This window comes from Ursus maritimus, unplaced genomic scaffold (assembly GCF_017311325.1).
Source record: "Ursus maritimus isolate PB19 unplaced genomic scaffold, ASM1731132v1 scaffold_10, whole genome shotgun sequence".
NCBI lineage: Eukaryota > Metazoa > Chordata > Mammalia > Carnivora > Ursidae > Ursus > Ursus maritimus.
This window is the reverse complement of record NW_024423344.1, coordinates 998,697-1,026,581: the sequence shown is the minus strand read 5'-3', so window position 1 is coordinate 1,026,581 and position 27,885 is coordinate 998,697. Positions and strand designations below refer to the sequence as shown.

General features: G+C 44.2%; 1 protein-coding gene across 1 annotated transcript; it reads right to left on the bottom strand.

The window, feature by feature from the left end:
* Positions 1-105: 105 nt before the first annotated feature.
* ATP12A (ATPase H+/K+ transporting non-gastric alpha2 subunit) lies at positions 106-27,190 on the bottom strand. Its single transcript, XM_040620881.1, is given in 26 exon segments — positions 106-659; positions 745-836; positions 1,264-1,365; positions 1,521-1,654; positions 2,137-2,282; positions 2,473-2,596; positions 4,154-4,308; positions 4,396-4,564; positions 5,122-5,272; positions 7,784-7,920; positions 8,603-8,778; positions 10,696-10,888; positions 14,026-14,160; positions 15,723-15,832; positions 15,991-16,189; positions 16,839-17,107; positions 17,362-17,479; positions 17,611-17,745; positions 18,939-19,052; positions 19,840-20,043; positions 22,870-22,929; positions 25,942-26,112; positions 26,114-26,141; positions 26,607-26,638; positions 26,768-26,925; positions 26,983-27,190. Coding segments are annotated over 26 exon segments (3,549 nt in total). The 3' UTR covers positions 106-630.
* Positions 27,191-27,885: the final 695 nt, after the last annotated feature.

Sequence of the window (27,885 nt, the reverse complement as noted above, 5' to 3'; positions counted from 1 at the left end):
AGGGAGGAGTCCAGCTGGTAGGAGGGAGGGCGCCAAAGGACTGGTGAGGTGGTGAGGGGTGGGATGAGCAGGGATGCAGCTGAGTGACTGGGGACCGTTAAGAAAGATGTCTGAGAGTCAAAATTGAGGTTGTCCACATTGCTGTGATGTAAACCAGACATCACTTCCACCTCTTGCATATCTTCAGCTGAATTAACCTTTTTTAAGCAAGGTGACTATGAAATTATAAGCTCTCTGGGAATTCACAGAAATCTAGGAAAGTCATTGGACTTTTAATAGGGTATGGAATAGAGGTTTGAGCAATCTTATCTAGCAGGAAGATCTGAGCAGGTGGCTGGATTACCCAAGACTATTTAATGTGAGTGAACTTTATAGACATATAAACATGTCGTTCTTCCCTTGAAATTCACATATTTTTGAATAAGAAGATGGATATAGAGATGCAAATCATATATAAACAGTTGAATCTCTGCTTGAAAGTACCAAACCTCAGTGAATATCTTTCATATTGTTTTCTGCCTTCTCTTTCTGCATTTTGATAAGTCCCTGCTGCAGCCATCTCCCAGGTGCAGCCAGAAGGTGAAGAATATCCCCAGTGTGCAACTGGGAGGCTTGGGAAGCAAGGTGGCCTTAATAATACATGTTCTTATCCCACCAGCCTGCAGAGGCAGAAAAAAGTTAATGAGAAATCAGGAGTCTGTTGAAGTAGATAAACAGAGTCTCAAAAATCATATTAGTACTCACTTCCAGGGTAGAGTCTGATGAAAAGTTTTCGCACCTCGTCATACACCCAAATCAGAATGGCAAATGGCACAGCCACAAACCAATACTGAGGCCTGGAAGCAGAAGGGAGGACAATAAGTCTGAATGCATCCAAAGAAAGAGCCAAGTCCCTGCCAATGGGCAGAGGGCTTCTTGTTCATTTTCTCAGCCCTACTGGAAAGAACATATCTATTGGGCCATGCAACATAAGACTGGAAAGCTTCTTATTTAAACTGCACTGTGACTGGGAGAAGCAACATCTGCCTTTGAAGTGGCCTATTGGATGAAGGTAGAGATGGGATGGTGAGGTTTAGAAAACCCATTTCCTCTTCTGGGAAAACTAGCTGGTCAAAATCTCTGACTAATATAGAACTAATTTGGTTTTATCTCATTTGAAAGCCTGGAGGGGAAAGAACCCACTGGAATCCTAATGTTTACTTAGGCTACCACTGCTCCGAACAGGGCTGGTTCTTTCCTGCCCACTGTTGAAGGGGAACTCACCGGAGCATCGTGAAACTCAGGGCTGTTACGCTTCCAAGCCCACAGGAGAGGATTAACCCAATGATAATCTGTGAGGCAATCCCCACCCAGATGACTTTATTTCTACAAGAAACATAAAAGCAAACAGATTCTGAATTCACATGGTCATAGGACCACACACCCAGTGCAGTCAAGGCCTCGGGTATCATAGGCCCAACCCTCATCATTCCTGCATCGAAGGCCCAGGGTTGAACTATGAAGTTGGATGTGGGCAGTACCTGAAGAGACCTTGCTGGAAGATGGAATTCCTCCTGGTTTTCCTGATGATTAGATCTGCTATTTGCTGGACCATGATGCCGACAAAGAAAGCTGTATAGCCTGTCCATTCTAAGTATTTCCTCTGGTACTCTGTCTGTCAACAGACAAAAAGGAGACCATGAAGCCCCAGAGGGAAATCTTCAGGAAGATTTTAATGTAGTTCTGTAAAGTTTTATTCTCTCCCCACCTCACCAAGATTGACCCTCCCAAGAGGGTCACCTCCTTGTGTTTGGAAAGAAACGTTTTTTTCTTTACTTGGTTGAGTAGGGAAAGATGCTAACTTAATTGATTTGGCCCCACTGTGGGTATTGTTGCACTGGTTACTCTTCCATACCAATTGCAAAGCCAATGTAAGAAATTGAGCTTAAGGCATCTAATTCGAGTGAGGAGGCTGAGTTCTGGCAAAGGCCAAACCAATGTAACAAAGGGGCCCACAAGCCATGTTAACTGAGAAAGCTTTCACTTTCTCTGACTCATTAAGGCTGTCCAGGGAAATGCAAGTTCTGCATCAGTCTGGGCAAGGCAGTGAGAGGAAGGGAGAAGCAGGACTTTGAAGGCAGAGCCTCCTTCCCTTACCCACTGCTGTCCGTAGCTGTCTTCCAAGTCATTCACATTGCTATTTTCCCATTCCACCCGGATGTTAATGAGAAAGCTGGGTTTAAAGCCCTCCTGTGCATACACAGTGAAATACACAACAAAAGCTCCCACAGCTTGCATAAGGCCTAAAAGCACAAAAGACATAAGGGCAGAGGTTCCGTAAATGACTTCAGAATTGTGCCTGTGCTCACTTTCCTTTCGGTTCCTCCTCCCATCCCAACCCTGCCCCACAAGGAAAAATAGTTTCTGACTGTGACTGGAATGAATTCTCGGGGTGGTCCCTTGTCTGACAGGTCAGCAATGCCTTCATCGTACCAATGTGCAGGTAAGAGTATATGGCAAGTTGATGGTTCACCAGTCTGTCCTTCTTCTTGTGGCGAGGCTTCCTGTTCATAATGTCACTTTCAGCTTTCTCATAAGCCAAGGCAATGGAGGGGACCTAGAGGAGGAGACAGTCCGTGAGGTCTAGCCCTGAAACACTGTGCTGTATCAACAGAGTGATAATGGCAGTAGCATAGCTGGGGGGTGTCAGGGTGGGCAGTGGGGCTGGTAGACTGCGGTGGTGGTGGGGTTATGGAACTGGTCTATCCAGGGTGCAGGCAATGGGGGTTCATTGTTCCTAGAGATTTTATTTATTTATTTATTTATTTATTTATTTATTTATTTATTTATTTTTAAAGATTTTACTTATTTGACAGAGAGAGACAGCCAGTGAGAGAGGGAACACAAGCAGGGGGAGTGGGAGAGGAAGAAGCAGGCTCCCAGAGGAAGAGCCTGATGTGGGGCTCAATCCCAGAACACCGGATCACGCCCTGAGCCAAAGGCAGACGCTCATGACTGTGGTACCCAGGTGCCCCTGTTTCTAGAGAATTTAAAAACAGTTGGCTTTAAAAATCAATCTGCTTTTTTATTACCACCATGTGCTGGCAGTTCTAAAGATGCTAGCTATAAAATACTTTTCCCCTCTGGGGCGGATTCTTCCTACCATCCTCTCCTCCTTAGGCATGCTACCGGATCACACCGGTTCCCTCACAGGTCCTCCCACCTGCAAGGCCTGTTAAAGGTCGGATTGCTGGGCACCACCTCCCACCTCCAGTCTCTCCCAAAGTCTGAGCTGGGGCCAGAGAATCTGCATTGCTAACAAATTCCCAGGTGACGCCTGGACCACACTGCACTGGAGAAGCACTGCAAGTGGGGAAAAAGAAGTGAACTGAAAGAGCCTGGAAAATGATCTGACTGTAAACCATGAGGACCCCAGCTCCCTTCTAAGGCAAAGATATCTTTAGTCTCTTTGCAATGTGTTGATTGCCTGGGTATTGTATAAAACAAGGGGGTAGGAGGAGGCCATTTGCAGCATTCTCATTGTGAATTCAGCTTGCCCCCTGTTGCCTTTTCCCCCTTTGCCTATGTAAGCTGGAGCCATGTGGGTAACTGTTATGATACTTTCTTAAATGGATACATACCAGAAGAGGGGAGGGTTTAGGTGACATTACTGTAGGTCAATGTGAGGCCTGATCAGGTGTTAATACCTGCTACTTCTAACTGTATGTACGTGAGGGGCTTCCAGATCACAGATTCTTTGACTTGACAAGAGGCAGTTGTGGGTTATCACATTGGCCATTGGGCCCCCAGTGTTACAGGGGCTATTTAGTGATAGCTCTATCTTCTCAAAAGGGAAAGGAGGCAGGTGAGCTGAAACCGACCAATGGCATATTTTGGGGAGAGGGTAAAGAACTAGTATCTTGAAAAGCTTTTATAGGAAGTGAAGTGGTTTTAACTTCCAAACATTTGACAGATCTCTCTAGTCCTTTGCTTTGAAGTGTGACTGGTGGACCAGCAGAATTGGCATGTTAGAAATGCAGAACTTCTGGCCCCATCACATTGAATTTTGAGGAGCACTGATTTAGTCCATTCTCCTTGCTCTTGACAGTAATGCCCCTTAAGTTTACATCATCTGGGGCAGTTATCAGATCCTGTTCCCTTTAGTACTACTTACTATGTCTGTGCCCAGGTCGATGAACAAGATAGTAATGGTCCCAATGGGCAGGGGAATCCCAGCAATGATGTAGATCAGAAAAGGGCACAGCTCAGCAATGTTCTTGGTCAGGGTGTAAGCGATAGTCTTCTTTAGGTTGTCGAAGATCAGGCGACCTAGGCAAAGATGTTGCTCTCATAGGATTTGCTTTTGATCCCCCAGATGACCCTTATCTTGGTAAGACCACTTGAGACCTCACTCACCTTCCTCCACCCCTGTGACTATGGATGCAAAGTTGTCATCCAGCAAGATCATGTCAGCTGCATTTTTGGCTGCATCAGAACCTGCTATCCCCATGGCAATCCCAATATCTGCCTTTTTTAGAGCTGGAGAGTCGTTAACGCCATCCCCTGTCACGGCAACAACTGCATTCTATGGGGACACATTAGAAAATGGGAGTCAGCAGATCTAAGGGGTCACAGGTAGGGCAAGATCAACATAGTCTGTCTTTTCTCTGGAGGATGTAGGGCCAACTGGAGCTGAAATGAAGGGCCTGTTTGGGGAAAAAGACAAAGCTGGGAAATCCCAGAAGCAAGACAACAAACTCCAAACAAGATGTGTTCCATAATTAAAACCATTGTGTGTGGCAGGCTAAAGCGGATCTTTTATATCTTGTGTCTTTACACTTTTTCTTCTATATCTTACATTTTCAAATCTTTCTATACGTACGCCTACCACAGGACCAAATGTTTCATTGTCAGAAAGCACTGCATGCAGGAAGATCTTTGAGATCTTTGAGATCTTTGAGGGTGGAAGGTCAGCTCCCTGAGAGGGTAGAAATGTAAGGTGATGAAGATGGGCAAAGAATTGTCTCTTGAGAGGTTTAAAAAGTGTCATAGCCCTGATCTGGGATCCAGATCTCAGCCCTGCATTTCCCCATAGGACAATGACAGACCTCGAAGGTTCTCTGGGCGCTGCTGTCCACCCACCTGCCTTTGACAGCCCTCCACGATGATCAGTTTCTGCTGGGGGGATGTCCGGGCAAAGACGATCTCTGAGTAGTTGGTTAAGAGCTCATCCAGCTGTTCTGGACTCATGTCCTTCAGCTCCATGCCAGTCACCACTGCAGCTTTAGCGTCCCTAGAAGGGCCAGAAGGAACTGAGTTGGATCTTAGGCGGAAACACTGTTCTGGGCAGGAAGTGGGCTGAAACCTCTTTGACTTTACCTGGAACCCAATATCCTTGACACTAATACTCTAGTGGGATGATAGGGGTTATAAGTTCTCGGGACACTTTGGTCTCCATTTCAAGATAGTAAACTGAGGTGAAATAGGCCATTTTCTGATATCATACAATAGGAATAAGACAAGTAGCTTTTTGCTTGTAGGAATGGGTAGGAACACCTGTGGGGCAATGTTTTACTTAAGGAGTAAAAGGAGGGTAAAAAAACTTTCTGTTCATGTTTTCAGTCCTAAAATTCAGCTTATGCCAAAACACATGGGTAACAATTCTTTGTTGTTGCTTATTTCAGATTTATAATGTCTACTATGCAATGAGCCATGTAGGGAGAAATATTGAGGTCCTCTTTGAGGAAGACTGTTATCTGCTGCTGATGAAAGTAAGGTTCTAGAAACTATTGATTATGCAGATCTGACTGTGTTGTTCCCTGCTAAAACATTTCAGAGGCTTTCCACTCTGCTTAGAGCAGACCCCAGCGTGCCTAACCTGGTCTGTAAGGCCCGCTGCAGCTGCTACTGTTGAGCTTCACCTCCCCTTTGTCTCTCCCCTGTAGCCCGTGGGACTTCCAGCCCTGAGCCCTCCACACCCTCATCACGCTCAGGCATTCACAGGTCTTTCGCCTTCGCCAGGAATGGGCATCTCTCACCTCACTTTCCCTTGGCTAACACTCCACATTTTAGCTTTCAAATCTTAGCTTATACATTCTACTCACAAAACATTGCACGCCTTTTTCTTCATATGTTTGTTTTGAGCTTTTTTAGGTCTGTGTTTTCCTGTTGGTGCTAAATACTGGAATCCTAGCACTTGACTCAAACTATAGGTGTTCCTATGTTCTGGTAAAAAAATATAAACGTAAGATAAGAAGAAAAGGGTTTGTCCTTTCTCCCCACAGCTGCAAAAGTTCAGTTATCGTAGATTGCTGAAAACATTAACAAATTTATCTATCTCATCTCCTATTCAGTTGAGGTGAGTTGCGTGGATATGTGTAATCCTATTATTTTTGGCATTAAGGAGGGCACATGATGTGATGAGCACTGGGTGTTATATACAACTAATGAATCATTGAACATTATTTCAAAAACTAATATGTTGGCTAATTGAATTTAAATAAATAAACAAATAAAACAAATTAAGAAAAGCTCCAAAAAGTTTTTGTTGCTGAATGTTGTTTACACAAAGGAGTGTTGGATTACTCTTTGACTTCAGATATTGTTGTTGTGCCCAGAGGCTATAATTCTGTGTGGTAGTCTTAACTGGTAATTTGTTGCCCTGGTGATAATTTATTAACTGACAGCTCTGTATTCTCATAGGTATAAATGCTTGGGTAAACTAGAAGAGGTTCATTGGTCTCTCCCTTTTCCCTCCATATTCATGAAATTATAATAAAGCCAATGACATTTATTTTTACACTAAGACTTTGGAGTCTTTGATCATTTAAATTGTCAACAGTCCAGGTGACTCTGGACTCCTCCCACTGCTTGAACTCTTGTTCTCTGTGTGTCCTTCACTGTACTTGTCTCATCACAATTAGCTTTTATTTTTCTGTCCCTCTGCCTGGTTGGAAAGCTCCCCAAGGGCAGGGATAGTGTCTGATCTGTTTGCTACTACAGTTCCAGTGTCCAGGACAGTGCCTGGTATATTGTTGGCACTCAGCAATTAATTGTTAAGGGGCACTGAGGTGGCTTAGTTGGTTAAGCATCTGCCTTCAGCTCAGGTCATGATCCCAGAGCCCTGGGATGGAGCCCCACCTTGGGCTTCCTGCTCAGCAGGGAGTCTGCTTCTTTCTGTCCCTCTGCTTGTGCTCACTCTCATTCTCTTAAATAAATAAATAAATAAATAAATAAATAAAATCTTAAAAACAACAGCCAACAAGAAAAAAACAACTGTTGAAAGAATTAATGCATGAGTGAATGAATGGGTGAATGGACTAAAGGACAGACATGATTATAAGAATTAGGAGAGAGAAGGAAAAACTCAGTCTTTCCTCAGGAAGCCTTCATTCTATTTACTACCAAATAAAAAAGAAAAGTGTATGTTCACATAGCTACACATTATGAAGCAACTGAATAAATACTCAAAATAAGCACTAAGGGAGTGCACCAAACACAAAGAGTTCTTAATTTTCCTGATTATACAACTGGATCAATGGCAAGTCATTTCATATAAATTTTGTTTCAGTTTTTCTCACTCTGAAAACTGAAGTTTTCAGATCTACTCCATTGGGTTTTAAAATTTCATATAAGGAATATATCACAGGTAATTTTCATGTACCAACACAGCCTAGCATTACCCTGAGGGAGTGTTTGGCAAAAAGGGGATTTGCTCCAAATAGCACAAATAGCTCTTTAGAGCCAATAAGGATAAGGACTTGGATAAGAACTTTAGTTTCTGCTACATTGGTTCTATACTTACCGCTTGTTAACTTGCTCCACAGCAATGTGGAGGCGTTTTGCAATGTCTTCCACTGTCTCACTGTTGGCTGAAATGATACCCACACTCTTGGCAATAGCTTTGGCTGTGATTGGATGATCACCTGTAACCATGATAACCTAGAACACAAACAATGAGAAAGGCATGTGGACAATGAGAAACTCGGCTGGCCAGACAGTATCACCTACTCTACCATGACCTGGTAGAATGTGATTAGTGATTATGGTGGTTTGCCCTTTTGGGCAGTTCTTGATCCTTAGATCAAAGACAAAACTGTCTCTGAAGAATGCACTGATCTCATTGGATCTATCCTTGCTTCTGAGCTTCTTATATTTCCTTCTCTGATATTAGAAGAGGCCCTTTCCCTTGGATGTTACCTTACTTGTGAAAGGGCTAGTGGATGTGTACTTGAGACAGCCTCATGTTGCTTCAACAGTCTTGATATTAACATGGTAATGGAATTAATATTTTGGCTTTGATAATATGAAGGCAAATGGATTTTGGAGGCTGAAGCTTAAGAATAAGTAATAAAACCTTTTATTGTCTGTCATAGTCTAGGGCAAGATAAAGCCAATTCATGGCATTCTCACTGCAGTTACTATTGTGGTTTGTTCTACACAGACACAACATTTTGCGTTTACTGGGACAGTTACTAGAATCTTAGTATAGTGAAGGTAGAGATAAAAAGGGGCTGAGGGATTATGATATTTATTTGAGACTTAAATACTGACTATCTCCTATGACAAACATTCTTAGACAAAGTAAATGGAGGACTTCTTAAGTCAAGAAGATGACTCCCACCTTGATCCCTGCACTCCGACATTTAGTGACGGCATCAGGTACAGTGGAGCGAGGGGGATCAATCATTGATAAGAGCCCCACAAAACAGAGGTTAGACGTGGGAAAGTTCATGGTGTCTACATCAAATGTATAAGTTTCTGGAAACTTGTCTGCTGGCAGGTAGAGATGGCAGAAACCTGGAATGCACATGAATTTGGGAGTCAATGAGAAATAACAAAAGAAAAGGAGGAACGTTTTCACATACTCCTTTACTATTTTACTAATACTTGAGAGTATACCAGAATCGTTTCGTTCTTTTAATTCCAAAATGCATGCTGTAATTAGGAGGGACATATTTCATCCAGAAGTAATTTACTGTGTCCCCACTAGATTTTCTGGTATGTTCTAGGGATACAGAAACCAAGAGGGGGTGGCCTTTGCTTCTGAAGATGTCTCAGTTTCGTGTGGAGACAGAGACATAAAGAGGTAAAGCATAAAAAAGCATAGTGAGTGTTATAGAGTAGAGCCACCTGGGGAATCAGGAAAGACTTTCCCAAGGAGTTACATGTGAGTTGACTCTTGAGAGGAGTTAGAAGTTTTCCAGGGATGAGGGAGGGTTAGGGATGGGAAGGCCATGTGAGGCAGATAAAACAGCATGTGCTATTGCATACACTGGGGAAAGAATCTGGGACACCAGGGGAACGGTATGAAGCCTGGTCTTTAATCAAGGTAAGTGTGAGAGGAAGGCCATTAGGAATGGAGAACCTTTTGTTACTCAGAAAGTATCTCCTCCTCACAGGTTGAGGTAGAAGGGATTCCTGGGTCTGGTTGGACTCCTAAGATCATGTGACTTTCTCATCAGCTTTTATATCAATTTTATTCTCAGCATGCCCCACTGCCTTACACATTTCAGTAAAGCACTGAGAGAGTCTGAGAGGTCAAACACAAGGTTCCTAGAGCGATTCTTGTCAGATGGGTATCAATCCTGCATTGAAAACACTACCTGGTGCTGTGGGCTATTTAGGCATGCTTAAAGCATTATCACCTCATTTAATTATTTCATTTGCTTTACAAGCTCAAATATCTTTTAGAAACACACATTCCACAGATTCCATCTCTATTGGCAAGAACTTTTATGACGTTTAATGAGCCTTATCATCAACTGTGAACTTCTGTTACCTTGAATTCATATTCTGTAGTTCACGGGTGCCTTTCTGTCAACCCAGATTCTCGTGACAGAACATACCCTGTGATACCACTTAAGTTACCACAATTAAGCTCCTATCAGTGGCTGTATTTCTATGGTTCCTTCCACCACCGACAACCTCTGTCTCTATTCCTGGCAGTATTTTCTCCCTAATAAGCAAGTGAGAAACTTGACATTATTTTAAACTTATTTTTTTCCTCTAACTAGTTGCTAAGTCTTACCAGTTCCGTCTCCATGAAGTCTCTTGTGTCTGACCCCTCCATCATATTCCTAGTGCCTTGGATCAAATTCCCACCCTCTTTTACCTGAATGAGGGCAGTCACCTCCTCCTGAGACCCATGCCTTTCCTCTCCCTGCTGCTGCCAAGAATTAAACTCTGTGATTCTGATCGGTTCACTCACCACAAAGCCTTTTGTGGCTCCCTCTGACTGTGGAATGAAACCCCAGCTCCTCATGCATATCATGCCCTCCAATCTGTCTTTCCTGCCCATTTCCTAGGACTACTCCATCTCATCTACCTGCAACACTCCACACAGACTGGCTCACTCATAATGTGTGCACACACCCCATCCATTTCTAACTCTGGGCTTTGGCCTATGTTGTTACCTCTACTTCAAATATTTTCCCTCACCTCCCTTCAGGAATTGTTGTGCAAGACCCAGTTTAAAAAGTAATTCCTTCCATAAAATCTTCCCAGATTTTTTTTATCTGGAAGCCACCCCACCCTACTGAGTACTACCATACAATATTCTCGTATGTTTGTTTATCTTATTCTTCTTTCTATGATTCATGTGGCTGCCATAGCTACTCAGCTTTATAATAAGCCTGTCTTCTCTTGTGCCCTGACCTGGCACAGAGCCTCACACCCAACAGGTGACAGGTAAGGGTTCTGCCACCAAGAGCTCACCCAGTACGCGTTCCCCCAGGCCTCCCAACTCCATGTATGCTGTGTGGAAGGCCTCGGCTGTGTTCTTGTCCAGAGGCTGCTCCTGGCCGTTGACCATGATGGTGCTGCACTTCTCTAAGATCCTCTCAGGGGCCCCTTTCATCACCATGAGGAAGCGCTTATCATTGGGGTCATCCGTTTTGTGTATGGAGAGCTGGGAAGGAAGGGATTGAGCATGTTATGTTTTCCCTGCCATTGGATAATGACACCATCTTTACTCATAAGGGCCTAAACTGGACAGATCTCTTAGTTAACAACACGGCAAGAAGATTAAAGACATCCGTTTCTCTCATTGGGCTACTTATCCTTGACATAAAAAGGAGTGTTCCCTACAGGCATGTTCTATACTTTTTATTTTGTCGTCAAATAATATGCAGAGATCTAGACTATGTCCAGCTCAGAGTGGCACCCTGAATTTGTATCCAAAGTGAGTAGATCTTATCTTTCAAACAGAAACTAGCTGCTTTAGGGAGGCCAGATGTGGTTGTTGCTCTGTGAAGTCTCGTGTATTGAATTTCCTGGGGTTCCCATGGGGGTCAGGAGACCACGAGCCACCTCTTCTTGCTTTTTGTCTCTACCTCCCTATCAGGGGTAGCAGCCTTTGGGTCCCAAGTTATTCTGAGCTCAGGCAGGCATGAGGGAACTCCAAATCAATCCAGTTTTACTGCCTGGAGGTGAAAGAAAATGGTAGGGATAGAGGAAGTGGACACTCTCACATACAGGCTTTCAGGACTGTTAAGTAACACAGTTTTAATATCGACATCCTCTCACCTACTGGTTCTACTTCCAGATTCATTCTAAAAAGGTAATCAGAAAAAATCTGAAAAAAAAGAAACATATAAAATGGCTAAGTCTTATGGAAGCCGTTGTTATATACCAGGTACTCTTCTAAGTCTTTGAAAGGAATTTCAGGAAGCTGGAGTGTTTGAAAGAGAATAAGACACTAAAAAAACAAACAAACAAAATCTACCATTTTGGGTCCATCAGTTGATTCTAAATCAGTAGTTCTTAGCCTTCTGGATAGCAGAGAGGAGCACAATAAAAAATAAAAAAGTAGAGGGCAAACATAGTGTTTTCTTCTTTTTTTTAATGGCCAAGTAAACACATTAAAAAAAACCCCAACTAACTAACCAAAACCAAACCAAAACCTCCCATCTATTATCACTATCATTTTCTCAAAGATAGGATATTTTAACATCTAAAAAGTAGAAACAATAAACACTTTTATAGTGTGTACTCTTCTAAGTGCTTCACATATTGACTCATTTAATTCTCGAAACTACCCTAAGACTGTGGGTACTATTATTATCACCTTTTACAAGGAAGCAAACTGAGGCACAGAGAGGTTGACTGGCATGAGCAAGGTCATGCCCTAATAAGTGGCTGAGCCAGGATTTGAATTCAAGCTAGTAGGCTCCAGAGTCCCTGCCTTAATCAGGTAGCATATAGAGGATAATCTTTTAAATTAAATACATTCACCCTTATATAAAACTTTATAAAATACTGTCCTAATTTTCCAGTTTGCCACAACCTACTGGCAATATTTTTATGGACCAGTCTCAATTTGTGGATTTGCTATTCTAAAATCAATAAGATACAGACTTTCCACTTTGTTTCATTTGGTTGAATGATACCCCAGAGACCTTCCAAGGTCATAACATTGAAGACTCTTTTTTGAGTGTTGTTCATGTGTAGATAGAAAATGGCACTAAGAGCCTCCAAAGAGGCTCTTTGACCTCTTCTGCAGGAACCCACACAGGTCCTCCTATTTAGTCCCAACTCTGGATAGCCTACTTTCCCCTTCGACATTTAGTACATGAGGCCTCATGGAACCTGCTTTTTCTCATTTCTCACATGATGAGGAAAATAAAATAGATGGGGCCCCAGCATGATTTTGAGTCTTGTTCCTGATTAGAAGACCATTTGATCTACTCCTCAAGAGCACAGACTCCCTGGGTCTGTTTGAATCCTGGCTCTGGTCCTTACTAGCTGTGCAATAATGCTCTGTACCTCAGTTTCCTCATTCCCTACCTTGTAGAGTTGAGAGAATTGAGTTATTCAATACATGTAGAAATTAGCATATAATAACTATCATTACTATTGTTATTTTAGGATCGTTACTCATTCTATTTTCACTTCTGTTTTGAATAAGAGATCTGATTTACTGGCTTTAATATTTTACTTCATACATTTTTTAGTTGTCTATTTGGTTAACTACAATTCTTCATTGGCTTGTTATCCACAAAGATGTTTGCAACACAGTTATTTCCCAATCCTAAATGCCATCCAAACAAAACGTGTGGGTAAACACCAGAAACTTTTGCACAAACATGGTTATCTTATTTATATACTTTCCTGTTATGCAAAGTGCAAGTCACAAGGCCCTGCTCTCAGCTTTGGAGTCTATGGGAAGTCTCACCTGCAGCAGTCAACTGGTCTACAAACTATCATTTTTCCCACCCTGAGGAGGATGGAGCTAGCTGACCATTGGCCAGCCTGGAATGGGGGAAGACAGATAGGCAATGATGGCCATTTTCTTCCTGAGCAATGTGTAGAAAAGAGGTCCCTGTCAACTGCATATGGGACAGAACTGGAAAGCAACGTGGCTGGTAACAGTCATCTGAGAGACTATTCATTGGTCTTCACAAAGGGCAAGGTTTACTCACAAGGCTCAAGCTAAACTGTTCTGCTTCTGTATTGTGGTAGACAAAGCATGGCTTTGGGAGTTGAAAATATATGTGAAAATTGGTTGCGCACTTAGATGCTTGGGAACTCTGGTCACATCAACATTTCCTAAGGGCCTGTTTCCTCACCTAGAAATTGAGAATAATTAGTCCTACCTCAGGCTTATAGTAAGGATTAAATGAGAGAATGTATGTAAAGTGCCAGATACAGATTAGGGAATAGTAAATGTTAATTCTCCTCATTGACCCACTTTTCATTTATCCTTTAGGATGTGGCTTTTGCCCCTCACCCATGCAAAAGTTACCTGGTGGGGATGGAGGTGGCATGTGTGGGGGTGGGGCGGGGGGTTGTAATGTAGATCGGTCATTCATGGGAACAGCAGGCACTGACAAGATCATCACTGTTGTTTTTTCTCTACGTACCTGGCAAAGGAAAGAGGCCAGCAAGGGAAACCTGTTCTCGGCTTAGCAGATGCCCAGGCCCTGCATCCCTGACGGCTATTTTTGAAGTCAAATGTCATTCAAAATACATACTAACCAAAGGACACTTACAGGTAGAAACGCCATTCTTGTGATAACAAAGATTCAGTTGTGAGGGAAAACTCACCTGAAATTTGTTGGTCGAGTTAAAAGGGATTTCAGCTACTTTGTGGTTTCTTTTTCTAATTTCCATCACATCACCCAAAATGACCTCTGAAAACTTCAAAAGAGCAGTTTCTGAGGCATCTCCAACCACAACTCTCTGAGAATCAAGAGATGACAAATATTTGTAGCACATCATCTGGTTTTTTTGTGATTATTTTCAGTGAGCCAGCAGACGGCCTGACTAAGCTCAGTATCTAACAAACGACTGCGCTGCAACGAGCCATTGACCAAACCATGGCGGAGGTGTTAAACTGAACGGTGCTGCTTACTGGCATTAGGGAAATTCAAACAGAGCTCTGTGAGATCTGGAGGGTTGCATGAAAAAACCAGCTAAGAGCTAGTCTTGAAAGATGGGTGGGTAACTAACAAAGGAACGGAAGAAAGCCTTCTGGAAATCAGAATGCCATGAATGACGGCATGAAGTGGAAGAGTTCCATTGGAAGTGCTGGACATACAGATGGATATGCAGGATGCAGAGAGATACAGAAGGCCCTGAAAGGCAGGCAAGATCCAAAACTCGAGCAGCAGAAAACAGATGCATGGAAAGTTTTTGAGCAAAGTTAGGTGAAGCAGTTCATCTAATGAAGTATTTAAGGAAAACTACTGGTATGCAAGAAAGACTCGGGGGAGGGAAAAACTGGAATCATGAAGGCCAATCAAGAGGTTGGTATAATTAGACGTAAGATACTGGCAATAACTGAATAGTAAAATCATATATTTTTGAAGCAAGAATAATAGGACTTGGTGATTCACTAGATATGAGGAACGAAGAAAGTTAAAGATGACTGCCAAAAGTTTTGGACTGTATGGTAAGTTAAAATGGTTATGTCATAGAAAAATAGAAAAGGGACAAGATAATGATTCAGAGCCAGGTTGGGTACAGGTGGAAGGTGGCAAGTATAATTTGTTGAGAGTCTAACATGTGGGAATACACAGCTAATTGGAGATAAAGCATGGAGTTTGGGTGAAAAATCAGAACTGGAAATAAGAATTTGAAAGATGGACAGAAAAGTGATGGGCCAAGAAGAGAATCGATGAGCTGTCTGACAAAGAAAGAAAACCAACCAAACAAAAAGTATTAGAAAGAGAAAGAGTCAATGAAGGAAATAGAGGGCAAATAGAAAAGCCAGGAGAAGATAGATTCGGTGACTCACTCAGAAGGAGAGGAGGGGGAAGAGGAGAGAGGAAGGGGTGGAGGAAGGGGGAGAAAGAAGAGAAGTTTGTTTTTGTATATTTCAACCTTCCAGGGCCCCTTAGCACTGCATTGTCTGCCAAGAGGAATATGTTCTAAGGTCAATCCTTCTATTTCCTTTCAAATATATTTTAAACTTCAGTGAATGGCATTTCTGTAATAAAGAAACTTTGATTATATCTACTTAGCTTGTAAAGGAAAGTAACTTAAAGGTACATTCATTTTCAGGAATGAGACAGAATTTTCAATAGACCTAAATCAATGTTCTGAGGACTTTTAGACATCTCTGTGATTTCTCAAAGCAAGTTAGGGTGAAGAAAATTTTCTGCAGGTCTTGCGAGTCAGACTTGCTCTTACTAGTACAAACTTTACTCAGTGGGAGAGATTTAAATGAAACACCAAGTCAGAACAGAGAAAGTGACTTCAAACTGGCTGTGATTTAAGACCGAGTGGTACTGAAGCTTTACCTTCATGATGGGGACACTTTCTTGTCCTGGTCTGAACTCAGCTCTGTTACACAGTGTTATTATCTTTGATAAGGAGGCCCAGGTTCCAGAGCTTTGATCAAAGACTTGGTCTGGAAAACAGAACAGAAGATGCTGTGGGTGCTGGACCTAATATCAATACTATTCAACCAATTCTCTGAGACTGCACACCAATGCTGCCATGTTCTGCTTGGCCCCCTCCGCTCGAGTTCACAGCTTTGGGCCACACTGACTGTTCCAAAAAACTTACTTGAATGGTCTTCACTGGTGTCAGCTATGAAGATCTGATTGTCGAACCACAGATGGGCCACAGTCATCCTGTTCTGGGTCAGAGTCCCAGTCTTGTCTGAGCAAATGATAGAGGTGGAGCCGAGGGTCTCCACTGCTTCTAGGTTCTTCACCAGGCAGTTCTTTTTGGCCATCCGTTTAGCTGTTAGTGATAGAGTCACCTAGACAGGAGAAAGAGAGGAAGAGAGGAAGAAGCTCTGAGAAAAACCATTACTTTGAACTCAGGCTCCATAACATAGAAGCAGTTGGAGCTGAGCGGTTTCAGGACAGAGGTATAGTTAAAGATGCCGCAAAGCTGACCCAGTGGCTGATAAACCACATAAAGCCCTATGTATATGCCATAATCCTTTTATTAAATGTAGGAGGTAAACAATGTGCCTAAATTCCTCAGTTGTAGAAGTTGCCAAGGATTCTTTTTTCTTTTTAAGAAATGTGAAAATGTAGAGAATGCATCAGCCTTCCTAAAAACCTGTAAGTGGTGGTTTGCATCTTTCTTATCCAGATCTTTTTTTTTTTTGTCTTATCTAGCTCTTAAGGAGAAGGATAATATGCAATTTGCAGATAGGGCTCCTAAAAATGAAAATATAAAGTTTTCTAGGACAGTGTTAAAAATGTTAACAATACCACAATTACATTTGTCTCTCTAAGAAACAATCTATTGAGGATGTCACATGGTATCCCCTGACAGGGAGGGAGTGTCGCTCTGAAGATGGAGGAGACTCGCAGTATATAGTGGGACCACACTGAGCACAGCAGAATGTCATGTGTTAACAGGGTCAGGGGACAGCCCACCGAGCAGTAAGGACTCACAGTGACAGTGGCCAGGAGACCCTCAGGCACATTGGCCACAATGATGCCAATGAGGAAGATGATGGAGTCCAGGACCTCATACTTCAGGGACACTGCGATGATGAAGAAAAGGATGCCGATGGAGACGGCCACTCCTGCCACTATATGAACAAAATGCTGGATCTCAATGGCAATGGGTGTCTTCTCATTTCCGACTCCTGAAGCCAGTGAGGCGATCTGACCAATGATGGTGCGGTCGCCCGTGTTGATGACCATGCCAGTCGCTGTGCCTACAGGTGAAGTAGACATTTTATTCTGGGGATCCTTAGCTATGATGGGACCACAGCCTGCTTATAGTCCTTTCTTTGCTGGTTTACATGATCAATCAGCACACAACATTACAAAGTTCTCTGGGCTTTTCAGTTCCATGTTTTGTCCTTGAAAAGCTTTGTAGCAAGGGATGGTAAAGAGACAAAAGCATAAAGCCTGAGGGGGAGAGGTGATATGGGTGGGGCATGCAGTTGTGGGAACCAGCTGGACTTACCTTCCAGACAGGTTGTAGAATAGAAGCCAATGTTCTTTGTTTCCAGGGGACTGTCATGGGTAAACTCAGAGGAACGGGGCTGGGGTTCAGATTCTCCAGTAAGAGATGAGTTATCCACCTAGAAGAAATTTTGAAAGAAGTTTAAAACTAGGCATCTTGTTCCCTGCCCCAGTCACACTGAGATCTATAAAGACAACAGAATGGCAGCTAGTAATCAGCGTGATCTTTGGGGTGCCCCATGACGCTTACCTTACAGCCCTGAACAGACAACAACCTGACATCTGCAGGGATCCGGTCTCCTCCTCTAATCTCCACTATGTCCCCCACCACCAGCTGCTCTGCAGGGATTGTCTTCTTCTCTGAATCTCGAATAACAAGAGCTTGCTACAAAAGAAAACAGTGACAGGTGCCTCAGATCCTGGAATGATGCCAACTCTCCTCCATCTGCATCTCCCCACATCTCTGGAATGGAGGCACTGGAGGGCATAGCTGTCAGAATGGCAAAAATGCAACAAAATACTTTTACTTGGGTTCTGAAGACACTAACAACTATCTTTTCTTGAGAAGGAACTCTTAGAGATATTTTTGGAACCAGAAAACACTACCGTGGGAAGATACAGCAACTGACAGCCCCAAGCATGACAGAGAAAGGGACGATTAAGGATGAATGATCTTGGGGCGCCTGGGTGGCTCAGTCATTAAGTGTCTGCCTTCGGCTCAGGGCGTGATCCCGGCATTCTGGGTCAAGCCCCACATCAGGCTCCTCTGCTGGGAGCCTGCTTCTTCCTCTCCCACTCCCCCTGCTTGTGTTCCCTCTCTCGCTGGCTATCTGTCTCTGTCAAATAAATAAATAAAAATCTTTAAAAAAAAAAAGGATGAATGATCTTGGCTGGGATGTCCAGAAGAACCCTGATGGCTGAGCCAAAGGGTTTAATACTCTTGCTCAGGTCAGGAAGACTTTAATGGAGTGGGAGGCAGATCTCCCACTTCTTAGCATGGACTATTTCATCCAGAACCTTCCCCAGCTGGCAGCTCCGTGGGCCAGGAGCAGTGTGATTTTCTCACTGTGCTGATAGTGGAGTGTGGTCTCCTTGAGAACTCCTAACATGGGGTCCTGTGGGAAGACAGGAGCAGTGGGCCTCCCTCACTGAGAGCAGTTTGGGGCCACTGGCAAAGAGACTCCAAAATGGGAGCAAAAATGGTCACAGATAAAGAATTGCAGGGTGACCTCCTTGGCTATCAGGGAACATTCCCGAACTTCTACAACTCACTCTTGGAAGCACCTGAATTACTTTTGTTTGAACAGTTCACCAAAGCTCAAGAGCAGTAATAGAAGGTGTGTGATGACTGATGTTTCTGTCCTATTTCACTCTTGACTAAGCATCTTCCTGTATCTTACTTCCCTGATTATCTCAAAACTGTGTGTAGAAATGGGCTTCAGAAGGATTGCCTAAGACTTCTCAGACAGTAAATGGTGGAGCATAGACCCTCTGCCTCACAGGCCCCACTCTCCTCCTTATCTGATGCTTCCTCATCTGAAGTCATACGGAGACCAGAGAGGGATGGCTGCCACTCACCTGCGGGATCATCTTATTGAAGGTAGCCATGATATTGGTGCTTTTTGCCTCTTGGTAGTAAGCAAAGATCCCTGTTAAAATAACGACCAAGGCAAGCACACAGCCCAAGTATACCTGGGTAAGAAGAAGAAGCATCAATCAGAAGAAAGGCATCAGGAATGAGCCAGGTCCTAGGGCTAGAGCTCTCCATGGGAAGGTGAGACACATGGCAGTGGTATTCTGGTGTCATTTACAGGTCACAAAATTTACCCATTTAAAGTGTATAATTCAATGATTTTTGATGAATTTATACAATTTTGCAACGATCACCACAATCCAGTTTTAGGACATTTCCATCATCCCAATAAGACCACTACTGCCCAGTGGCAGTCATTTCCCACTCCCATCCCCAGCCCTGGCCACCTCTGATCTGCTTTCTGTCTCTAGGGTGTGCCTGTTCTGGACATTTCATATCGATGGAATCATACAGTCGGTGGGCTTTTGCATCTAGTTTCTTTCTCTTAGCATCATGCTGGCCAGTTCAGTTTTCTGGTTTTGGTACTGTTATCAGCAGGCATAGATGCTCCCCATGTTAGAGGGACACACTTAGCTTTGAGGGGAGAGAACCTTAAAGTATTTCACATGTACATAGATCTCCCCCCCCCACCTTAGGAACTTATAGTGTGTGTGTGTGTGTGTCTCTCTCTCTTTAAAATTCATGCTCATTGTGCCTTTGAGACATCAGGAAGTCAGCTATAATTTGTATTTTACAGCTGGCAAAGTTATTGATTTTCCCAAACCTGCACAGTGATTGATCAGTGTAGACTCCTGATTGTAGCCCACTGCTCTGCCCACTAATGGCCTTACTTTATGGTTGTTTTCCCATTACTAGTTTAGCAAACCCTGGAAGGAGAGTCCTTACATTGTCTAGGGATGCGGATGTATTCATGGAGTACTGGATCCCATATGCAATACAGCACAGGACAGCTCCTATCCACAGAAGAAGGGAGAACCCCCCCACCATCTGCTTGAGGAACTTGATGATCTCCGGTGTTTCCTTGGGAGGAGTGAGGGCATTGGGCCCATTATGAGCCAGGAGCTCAGCAGCTTGGGTGCTGGAGAGACCCTGAAAAAGTCAGACAAAAACAAATAGGAATTAGACATTTCTCTTCCTTCAGATTGGATGTCATTTTTCTGCAGGTTGTGGGTAGAAGTTACCATGCCCAAGAAGGGCCTGGAAAAAGTGGATGATGCCTGACCCTCCCCAACTCTCATTTTTTTAAAAAGAATATTTAATATTAATGCTTAATATAAGCCAGCAATATGCTCTGTTTATTTGCTTATTTACTCTTCAAAATAACCCTCTGAAGGTGCAATTATTATCCTCATTTTACAGATGTGGAATTTGAGGCACATGGAGGTTAAATCATCCAGCTAGTAAACGGGACCAGGCAACCTGGCTCCAGAGCCACTATATTACATTCTGCTAAAGCATTTTAGTTTCTTCGAGATTTATTCAGAGATAGGAGTAACTTGACTGAGGAGGATTTGAAATACAAAAGCTAATCACCAAGGTTAAGGGCAATGGGGTAACTATCCAGAAAATATTCTCTATCCTGGAACTTCTAATATTGCACTGGCTAATTTTTCATCCATAAGTCTGGTGTCTTTCTGCTTTTCTCTATATCCACCCCAGGTTCTAAGTTCTTGCTCATCTTAAGAGTTATAAATTCTGCCAAACCCTGAAGCCCACATGTGTGGTCACTTCTTGCCAGAAGCCCTCCTTGGTAAGCATGCCTTCCACACGTTGTACAAAGGCCCCTCCAGCCCCCTTGAAATCCTGTATTGTGACTCATAAGGTTTTTTTCCTCATGAACTATACTTTATGGAGAAAGTCTTGTCATTACTTTTTCTTCCTAGTCATGTCGTAAGCTACTTAAAGGGACAGCTTAAACACTATCCTTGGGGCACCTGGGTGGCTTACTTGGTTAAGCGTCCTACTCTTGATTTCAGCTCAGGTCATGATCTCAGGGTTGTGAGACTGACCCCATGTTGGGCTCCATGCTCAGTGCCAAGTCAGCTTAAGATCCTTTCCCTCTGCCCCTCCCCCCACTCATGCGTGCTTTCTCTCTAAAATAAGTAAAATAAATCTTTAATTAAAAAAAAAAGACTCTGGGATGCCTGGGTGGCTTAGTCGGTTAAGTGCCTGTGCTTGGCTCAGGTCATGGTCCCAGGGTCCTGGGATCAAGTCCTGCAATGGGCTCCTTACTCAGTGGGGAGCCTGCTTCTCCCTCTGCCTGCCACTCTCTTGCTTGTGCTCTCTCTCTGACAAATAAATAAATAAAACATTTTTTAAAAAATAGACTCTATCCTTGTTGATGTTTGTGTCCTTTATAGGGTGTCCTGCTTGTTCTGTAATAGAGGCTCAAATATTTGCTGAATAACTGGATTTGAAGTCACTAACTTGTAGTCACAATAAAATTCATCACTGTCTCCTTCCTATTGTTTTCTCTAATCTCTCAGCCCCATGTCCTGCCATGGCCCTACTGACCACCTGACCAAATCTCCTCCTCCTCCTGCTTCTCTACCTTGGTAACTGGCATCTGGGATTTGTTCAAATACTCCAGTGAAACAAAATCCAACCAATTATGTCTCTGAAACCCTCTGGAATTTGTCCCCTTCCCTTCCCATCCTACTGTTACTGCTTTGTTTCAGTTCCTCGTTTTATATTCCTGGGTTATTGTAGCATTGTTCTAGACCCTTCCATCTCCCACTTAAAAAAAAGTCTATCTACCTACCTACCTGTATCTGTATATATCTTCCACCAGAATTACCTTCTGAAAGTCAATCTTATTTAAATCACTTCCCTGTTTAGAAATTGTGTATAACTAATATAGTCCTTATTCCTTAGTTTAATATGGAAGTGCTTGATGGTTTCACCCAAATTACCTCTCCTTGGTCTCATTTTCTACCCCTTCTCTCCCCTTTCCACACACATTAACTCCCAGAATCCCCAGACTACTTTCCAAACATACTCTGTCCTCTCCAGTCTCCTGGGTACTCTGCTAACTTAAACCCAAATTCTCCTATGTCCTGAATCAGACAGTGCACCATCCAGGGAGCCCATTCTGGTTCCTCTGGTCAGAATCTGTCGCTCACTCAGCATACCATTTAGACCTCTCTTTGCCATCTAAGTTGAACAGACCGGATGCTATGATACTCTCTTATATACCTACCTCCCCTCCTGAACTGCTTACTCCTTAAGAGCAGGGATCACCTGTCCCTCTTTGGCCCTCTCACTGCTAGTCTTACGTGTTGCACATAGTAGGTCTTTTTGTTAACCTGAACAGATGTATCCAAATCTCCTGATGTCAAGACACCAAAACTTTTGAAATTTAATTTGAGTTTGAATTCATACAAGGAAACAGTCCTTCTGTGGTGGGGGAATTTGCCACATGCCTGAGAGCACACCAGTGTTTCCTGGAGTCATTGTTCCTTCTCAGAGGAAGAGGCGGACGAGGAGGGCTGTTAAGACTATCACTCTGGATGGTTGCTTTTTAACACTGGTTTTCCCCATTCTTTGATAAGACCATTATACTTCCTGGACATAGCAATTAAAAGCAACCTCTGACCATGACCATAAGGAAGTGTCCGAGCCTTTCTGGGGATACTACAGCTTTCCTGCAGTTACAATCAAAAGAAATGTTTATAGCCAGACGTCCAACTCAGCAGAAAGGCTTGACTCTGGGCCTTGGTTCAGACACACCAGCTTTTGAGGTTAACCAGCCCTCTTTCACATGCTGGGCGTGTGGGTGACTGGCATTCTCAAAGATGCTGCTTTATCCTAAAGAGGCCACCTACTTTTCCATACACCCTAAGAACACAGCTTTGTACAGTCCTTTGCATAGTCCCAGGGTTTCTCTTCCCAATCCCCAATCCCTTGATGACTTACTGTAATGATGTTTGTACCATATTTCTTTTCCAGTTCCTTAATGCTGAGTTTGTGGTCATCCTGAAGTCCATGAAAGGAAGAAGAGAGTACATTAATAATTCCAAAATACTCAAACCCTAAGCTTTGACCAGCCCACAAAAACAGAGAAGCACTGATGATAGGAGGGGCCAGGGCATGAGGGAGAGAACAAGAAAACCCTCGGTGCCAGGTGGTTATTGCATCTAAGGAAGAGAGGGTCTTGCTACAGGAGAGGCTTGCTCTTCTGATTCACCAGCCAGGGGATTTTCTGGCCATCCCTTGAGTTCAGACTTAATTTGTCATTTACCACATATTAGCTGTCTTTAGTTTTTATGAACAAAGCAATGCATTTCATCTCAATCTGATCTCCAGCACATGCAAGTTCTAGCATATCTGTCTGCTTTCTGGGTACTAGTGATCTAGATACTTAATTCAGACCTGAGTTCTGGGATTAGTTGAGGGTGACGAGCAATACCAAACCAGACCAGACCCATCTGACAATTCCTTACCCATGGAGCCCTCATTGGGCAGGTAGTCTCTGGTAGAGAGAAGCAAGCCTTTGCTTAATCAAGTACTTGAGACTCGGGGAGCTCACTTGTTAGAGAAGCCCTGCAGATCTAAAACTGCCAAATAAGCACCAATATGACCCACACTTGCCAATTTTGTTATAGAATCATTAGACTAAAGCAGAGTTTCTCAACCTTGGCATTATTGACATTTGGGCCAATAGCTCTTTGTTGGGGGGGGGGGCTCCTACCCACTAGTACCCTCCCTGAAGTTGTGATAACCAGAAATGTCTCCAGACCTCACTAAATGTGGCATGGGAGGCAAATTCCTTCTGTCCTGACCCTTGAGAGCCATTGGACTACAGGATTAGAAGCCTCTTCCTGTCTCGGAAAACCCAGGGGTAAGTAAGTCTTCTTTATCCCACCTAGAAAACCTAGCACTCAGGATTCTTTAAGCTCTGATCATCTGAAACGAAGATTTATACTGTGATGGGTATTAGAACCATCTTTTCTTAAGTATATGCAAAAACAAGTTACCTGTTGTGTTAAGAAATTAGATTTTCCAATTAAAAGTTATTTTGTCCTCTCCTCAGCCAGATTCGGCTTTATTCATTTAGTCACTCTACCAATATTGATTGACAGATATTGCTAGGGATTCAAAGGATTAAGATATAGTTCTGTGCACAGTGGCTAAATTCTGGGCAGATACAAATAACAGGTGATTAGAGCCACTGTTTGCATGGATGGACCTCAGACTTGAAGGGACCTGTATGGTGAGGCAGAATGAGGCAGAATATCTTTCCTTCTCTAGCCCTGGCTTTGGCGACCAGAGCATGGGGGACGGGCAGGAGGCATGGTTGGCGCTTGTGGCGCGCTCTGCTGGCCAGCACTAGAATAGCTCAGGGCACCACCCTGTGGCTCAGCCTGTTTATTCAGCAGCCAGGGATACTTTCAAGGGATACCTTCTTGTCAAGGTTCTAACGTGCCAGAGGGCATCCCAGTATGCAGTCACAAATTAAATTATAGGATTCTCATGAGAATGTTGGGAAAGAAAAAGAAAAGATTCCTCTCTCAGCCAGGAAGCAGGGGAACCCTAGCTAACACTATGAAAATTATCTTTCTGTATTATACATCTTCATAAAATGCTCAAAGAAGCATTGTTCATAATACAGGCATATGATAGAATGGATATATATTCATGTTATAAGTAGCAATTTCAAGGAAGACTAGATATGTCTTCAATCCTCAATGTAGGAGATACATAGGAAATAAGAATGACTATTATCTGGTGCTGTGATAAGTCTTTCTCCTGCTTTATTTCATTTAACCTTAACAACTCCAACAGGTAGGCACTGTTTTTAATTCCTATTTTTCGAAATAGGAACTGAATGCCAATCAAACTGGGATCTGAATTCAGGTCAGTCCAATTTCAGGGCTGTGTTCTAAAATGTCTGTCAGAACATAACACGGGGAAATGCCTAGCGGTGTGCTGCTAAATGTTTAACAAGCTCTCCAGGAAAAATAAATAAAAAACTCTGATTTGTAGCGTTTACCGATTTCTCACTATAGCCAAATTCCAAGCTGCTAACCCAATGTCAGTCAACTGACCAAATCCCTGAATATTTAACAATGGGCTCTCTAGCCCACAAGAACTCACACCACTTACTGTCTGCTCCAACAGTAACAGTTTTAAAGTCTGCAATGAACTACAGGGACAATCCCGTAAAACTTCAAGCTTGGTGTAGAAGTTTCCCCCTTGACATTCCTGAAACATAACCTGTCACATTTCATTTCTGAGGTGGATCTTGCCCATGGTGCCCAGCTTTAGGAACTCCAAAGTTCTTCTCTAACAGGAATAATATTATGCTTCCATAAATTACAAAATTACTAATTATAAGTTTTAATTTAATTATAAATTGCATAAATCACAAAATATTTTTACTCTTTTCTCACTTTCCCCCCTCACCCATGCAAATTGTTTATTTTCCACTTTACAGAAAGAAAATGGAGCTTCACTGAAGCTAGGTAGTTTGCTCCCAGTTACCAATCACTGAAGGGGAACTTAATTGAGCCTAAGGTCCTCTGAATCCAAGCCCGATATTCTTACCAGTGAAATTATTCTTTCTCATGAGGCATACCTAGCCAGAAACCTAGTAAGGTTTAGTGGTTTTATTTTCCTCCTGCATGGTTCCAGCTCCAATAGTTTTACCTTACCAGCTAGAAACTGGCAGTTGGTTACCCTCAGTGAAGCAGCTAGGAAGGAGAGAGGTCTGGGCTGTGCCTGTGGGGACTGCAATCAGAGGCTCTTCCCTCAGAGTTCTACCTGGGAGTGCCTACAACCAGAATGCAGGAATCCTGCAGAAGGCCTGACCCCTGGGCAGATATTATCACACCACTTATTTTAAACAAGGATACAAATCGCATGGGGATTTTCAAATCCTTGGGACCGATCTTTCTTTTGTTAAGAGGTAGGTTACAGGGGCAAGTTCTCAAGGGGGAGGGGCAGCACTCAGTGGACCCATTCGGCTTAAGGACCAAATCAACTGACCAGATCCAGTTCTTTGGTAAGCTCCTCCTTATGGTGATTCTTTCTGGTTTCGAAGCAGTTCTTCAGGCCTCTGTACTTCTCCTTGCCACTCCCCTTGTCTGTTTGTTGGAGGTCTTTCGTGCCACTGAGCTCCACAGAGTAAATTTGCAGTGTTTTCTGAGAGGAAAGCACAGGTACAATATTGGTCCAAGATGCGTTTTCTGAAGAGGTGTGGAGCGCTTCTCTCTGTGGGTCAGGGACCTACAGGGAAGGGAGCCCCCCCCTTCATTGTCTCCTCTAGAGAGAGTAAGGCGCACAATGTGGAGAGGTTCTCTCTCGCCCACCTTCAAAGAGCAACTCCCAGGCCCTTTCTCTCCTTTCTTCTCCTCCAGTGTAGAGGGAAGGATGGATGGCACAGCCCTGCTGGCATCTCCTCGGGGTGACCCCACCCTGGGGTTGGGGAAGGTGGGAAGTTACTTCCTCCAATTCGAGACAAGACCCCTCCAAGCCCCAGGGTCTCCCTAGTACCTTGCTCCCCACAGGACACACAGGCGTGTGTCCCGCTTCTTCGGTGGGGCTTGCCCACTGAATCTCAGTCCCGGACAGAGCGGGCTTTACAGACCACAGCGCAGCCCTAAAACCCGCCACATCGGAGTGGGCCTAGGACCCCTAGGGCCCCTTCCTACAGCTTTTGGATTCCGGTCTTCACCCCAGCCAGCTGCGGGAAGGGAGAGGAGCCGTGCAGAGGTCAGGAGCGCAGAATAAAGACAGCCAGTCCTTCCTCTTTCCCCTCGTCTTCCACCCGCTCTGCACTGGTCCAGGGCCGGCGCGGGACGCCCGCACGCACCTTGGTCATGGCGTGGATGGTGGTGCCGCCGGTAGGCGGGCTCGGGGTCCGGGCTCTGGCGGTGGCCGCGGGCACAAGGCGGGGGTCCGGTCGGACGGCGGTGGCGAGAGGCGGCGGCGCGAACCCCAAGCGCACCTCCAGCGGCCGAGCGCCAGCCGCTGACCCCGGGAGGCGGTGCCCGCCTTAAATGCCGCCTGCCCCGCCCACGTACCGACCTGCGAGCAGGTTACCCGGCCTCGGGACGCCCCGGGAGGCGGGAATCCCGTAGGCGCGGACCCGGGCGCGGAAGTCCGCGGAGGGCCTCCATCCAGGGAGGAGGGCGCGGCGCGGGCCCCGGCCGGCAACTTGGGGTCCCCACGGCCAGCGCCGTCGAACGGCCGCAGCCTGCCTCTGGGAGAGCCCCCGACGACCGCACGCCCTCATCCCAGCTTTGGTGGGACGCTCACCCGCTTTGCTTTTAAAATGTGCTTGCTGATAAAGGAATTCGTGAAAATACCTAAGCGGAGCGCGAGAATTGCCGCTCCTACCAGCAGCTGCTCTCTGAGGTGTCCTGGCCGTACAAGGCAACCTTACTATCGGAGGATGATTCCACAGGCCAATGTGGCTGTCAGAGTGAATTTGGGAATTACCGAGACAGCTCTGAGGAGTAGCTGAATTACCTTGCGGAATCCGGATAAAAACTGGAGTTCTGAAACAATTGTGGAGGGAAAGGGTGGAAAGGAAAGATGGGAGGAAGCTCTGTCATCAGAGACTCAGGAATGACGCTGCCTCGTGGGCCGAACTGAAGCTGTAGGCTGGGGTCGGATAAACACCCTCATCCCCTAACTGGGACGGACATCTTCTCCTGCCAACGCTGTAAATCCCTTCCTTCCTTTCTTCTTGCCTTCCTTCCTCCCCACTTCTTTTCTTCTTTTCTTTCCAAAATGGCAGAATTTGAAGTCAGATCCCCACCCCCCCCACGCGCACTGTGGCACTCCACCACATCCACTCCTTAACTAAACGATAAGGGACAGGAAAATTCTGGGTGACATCTGGTTTGCAGATACAGATCACAGGTTCTTTGGAGTTGAAGGGGACATGAAATTCTAGTCCAAACTTAAGCAACAGCGGACCCCTGG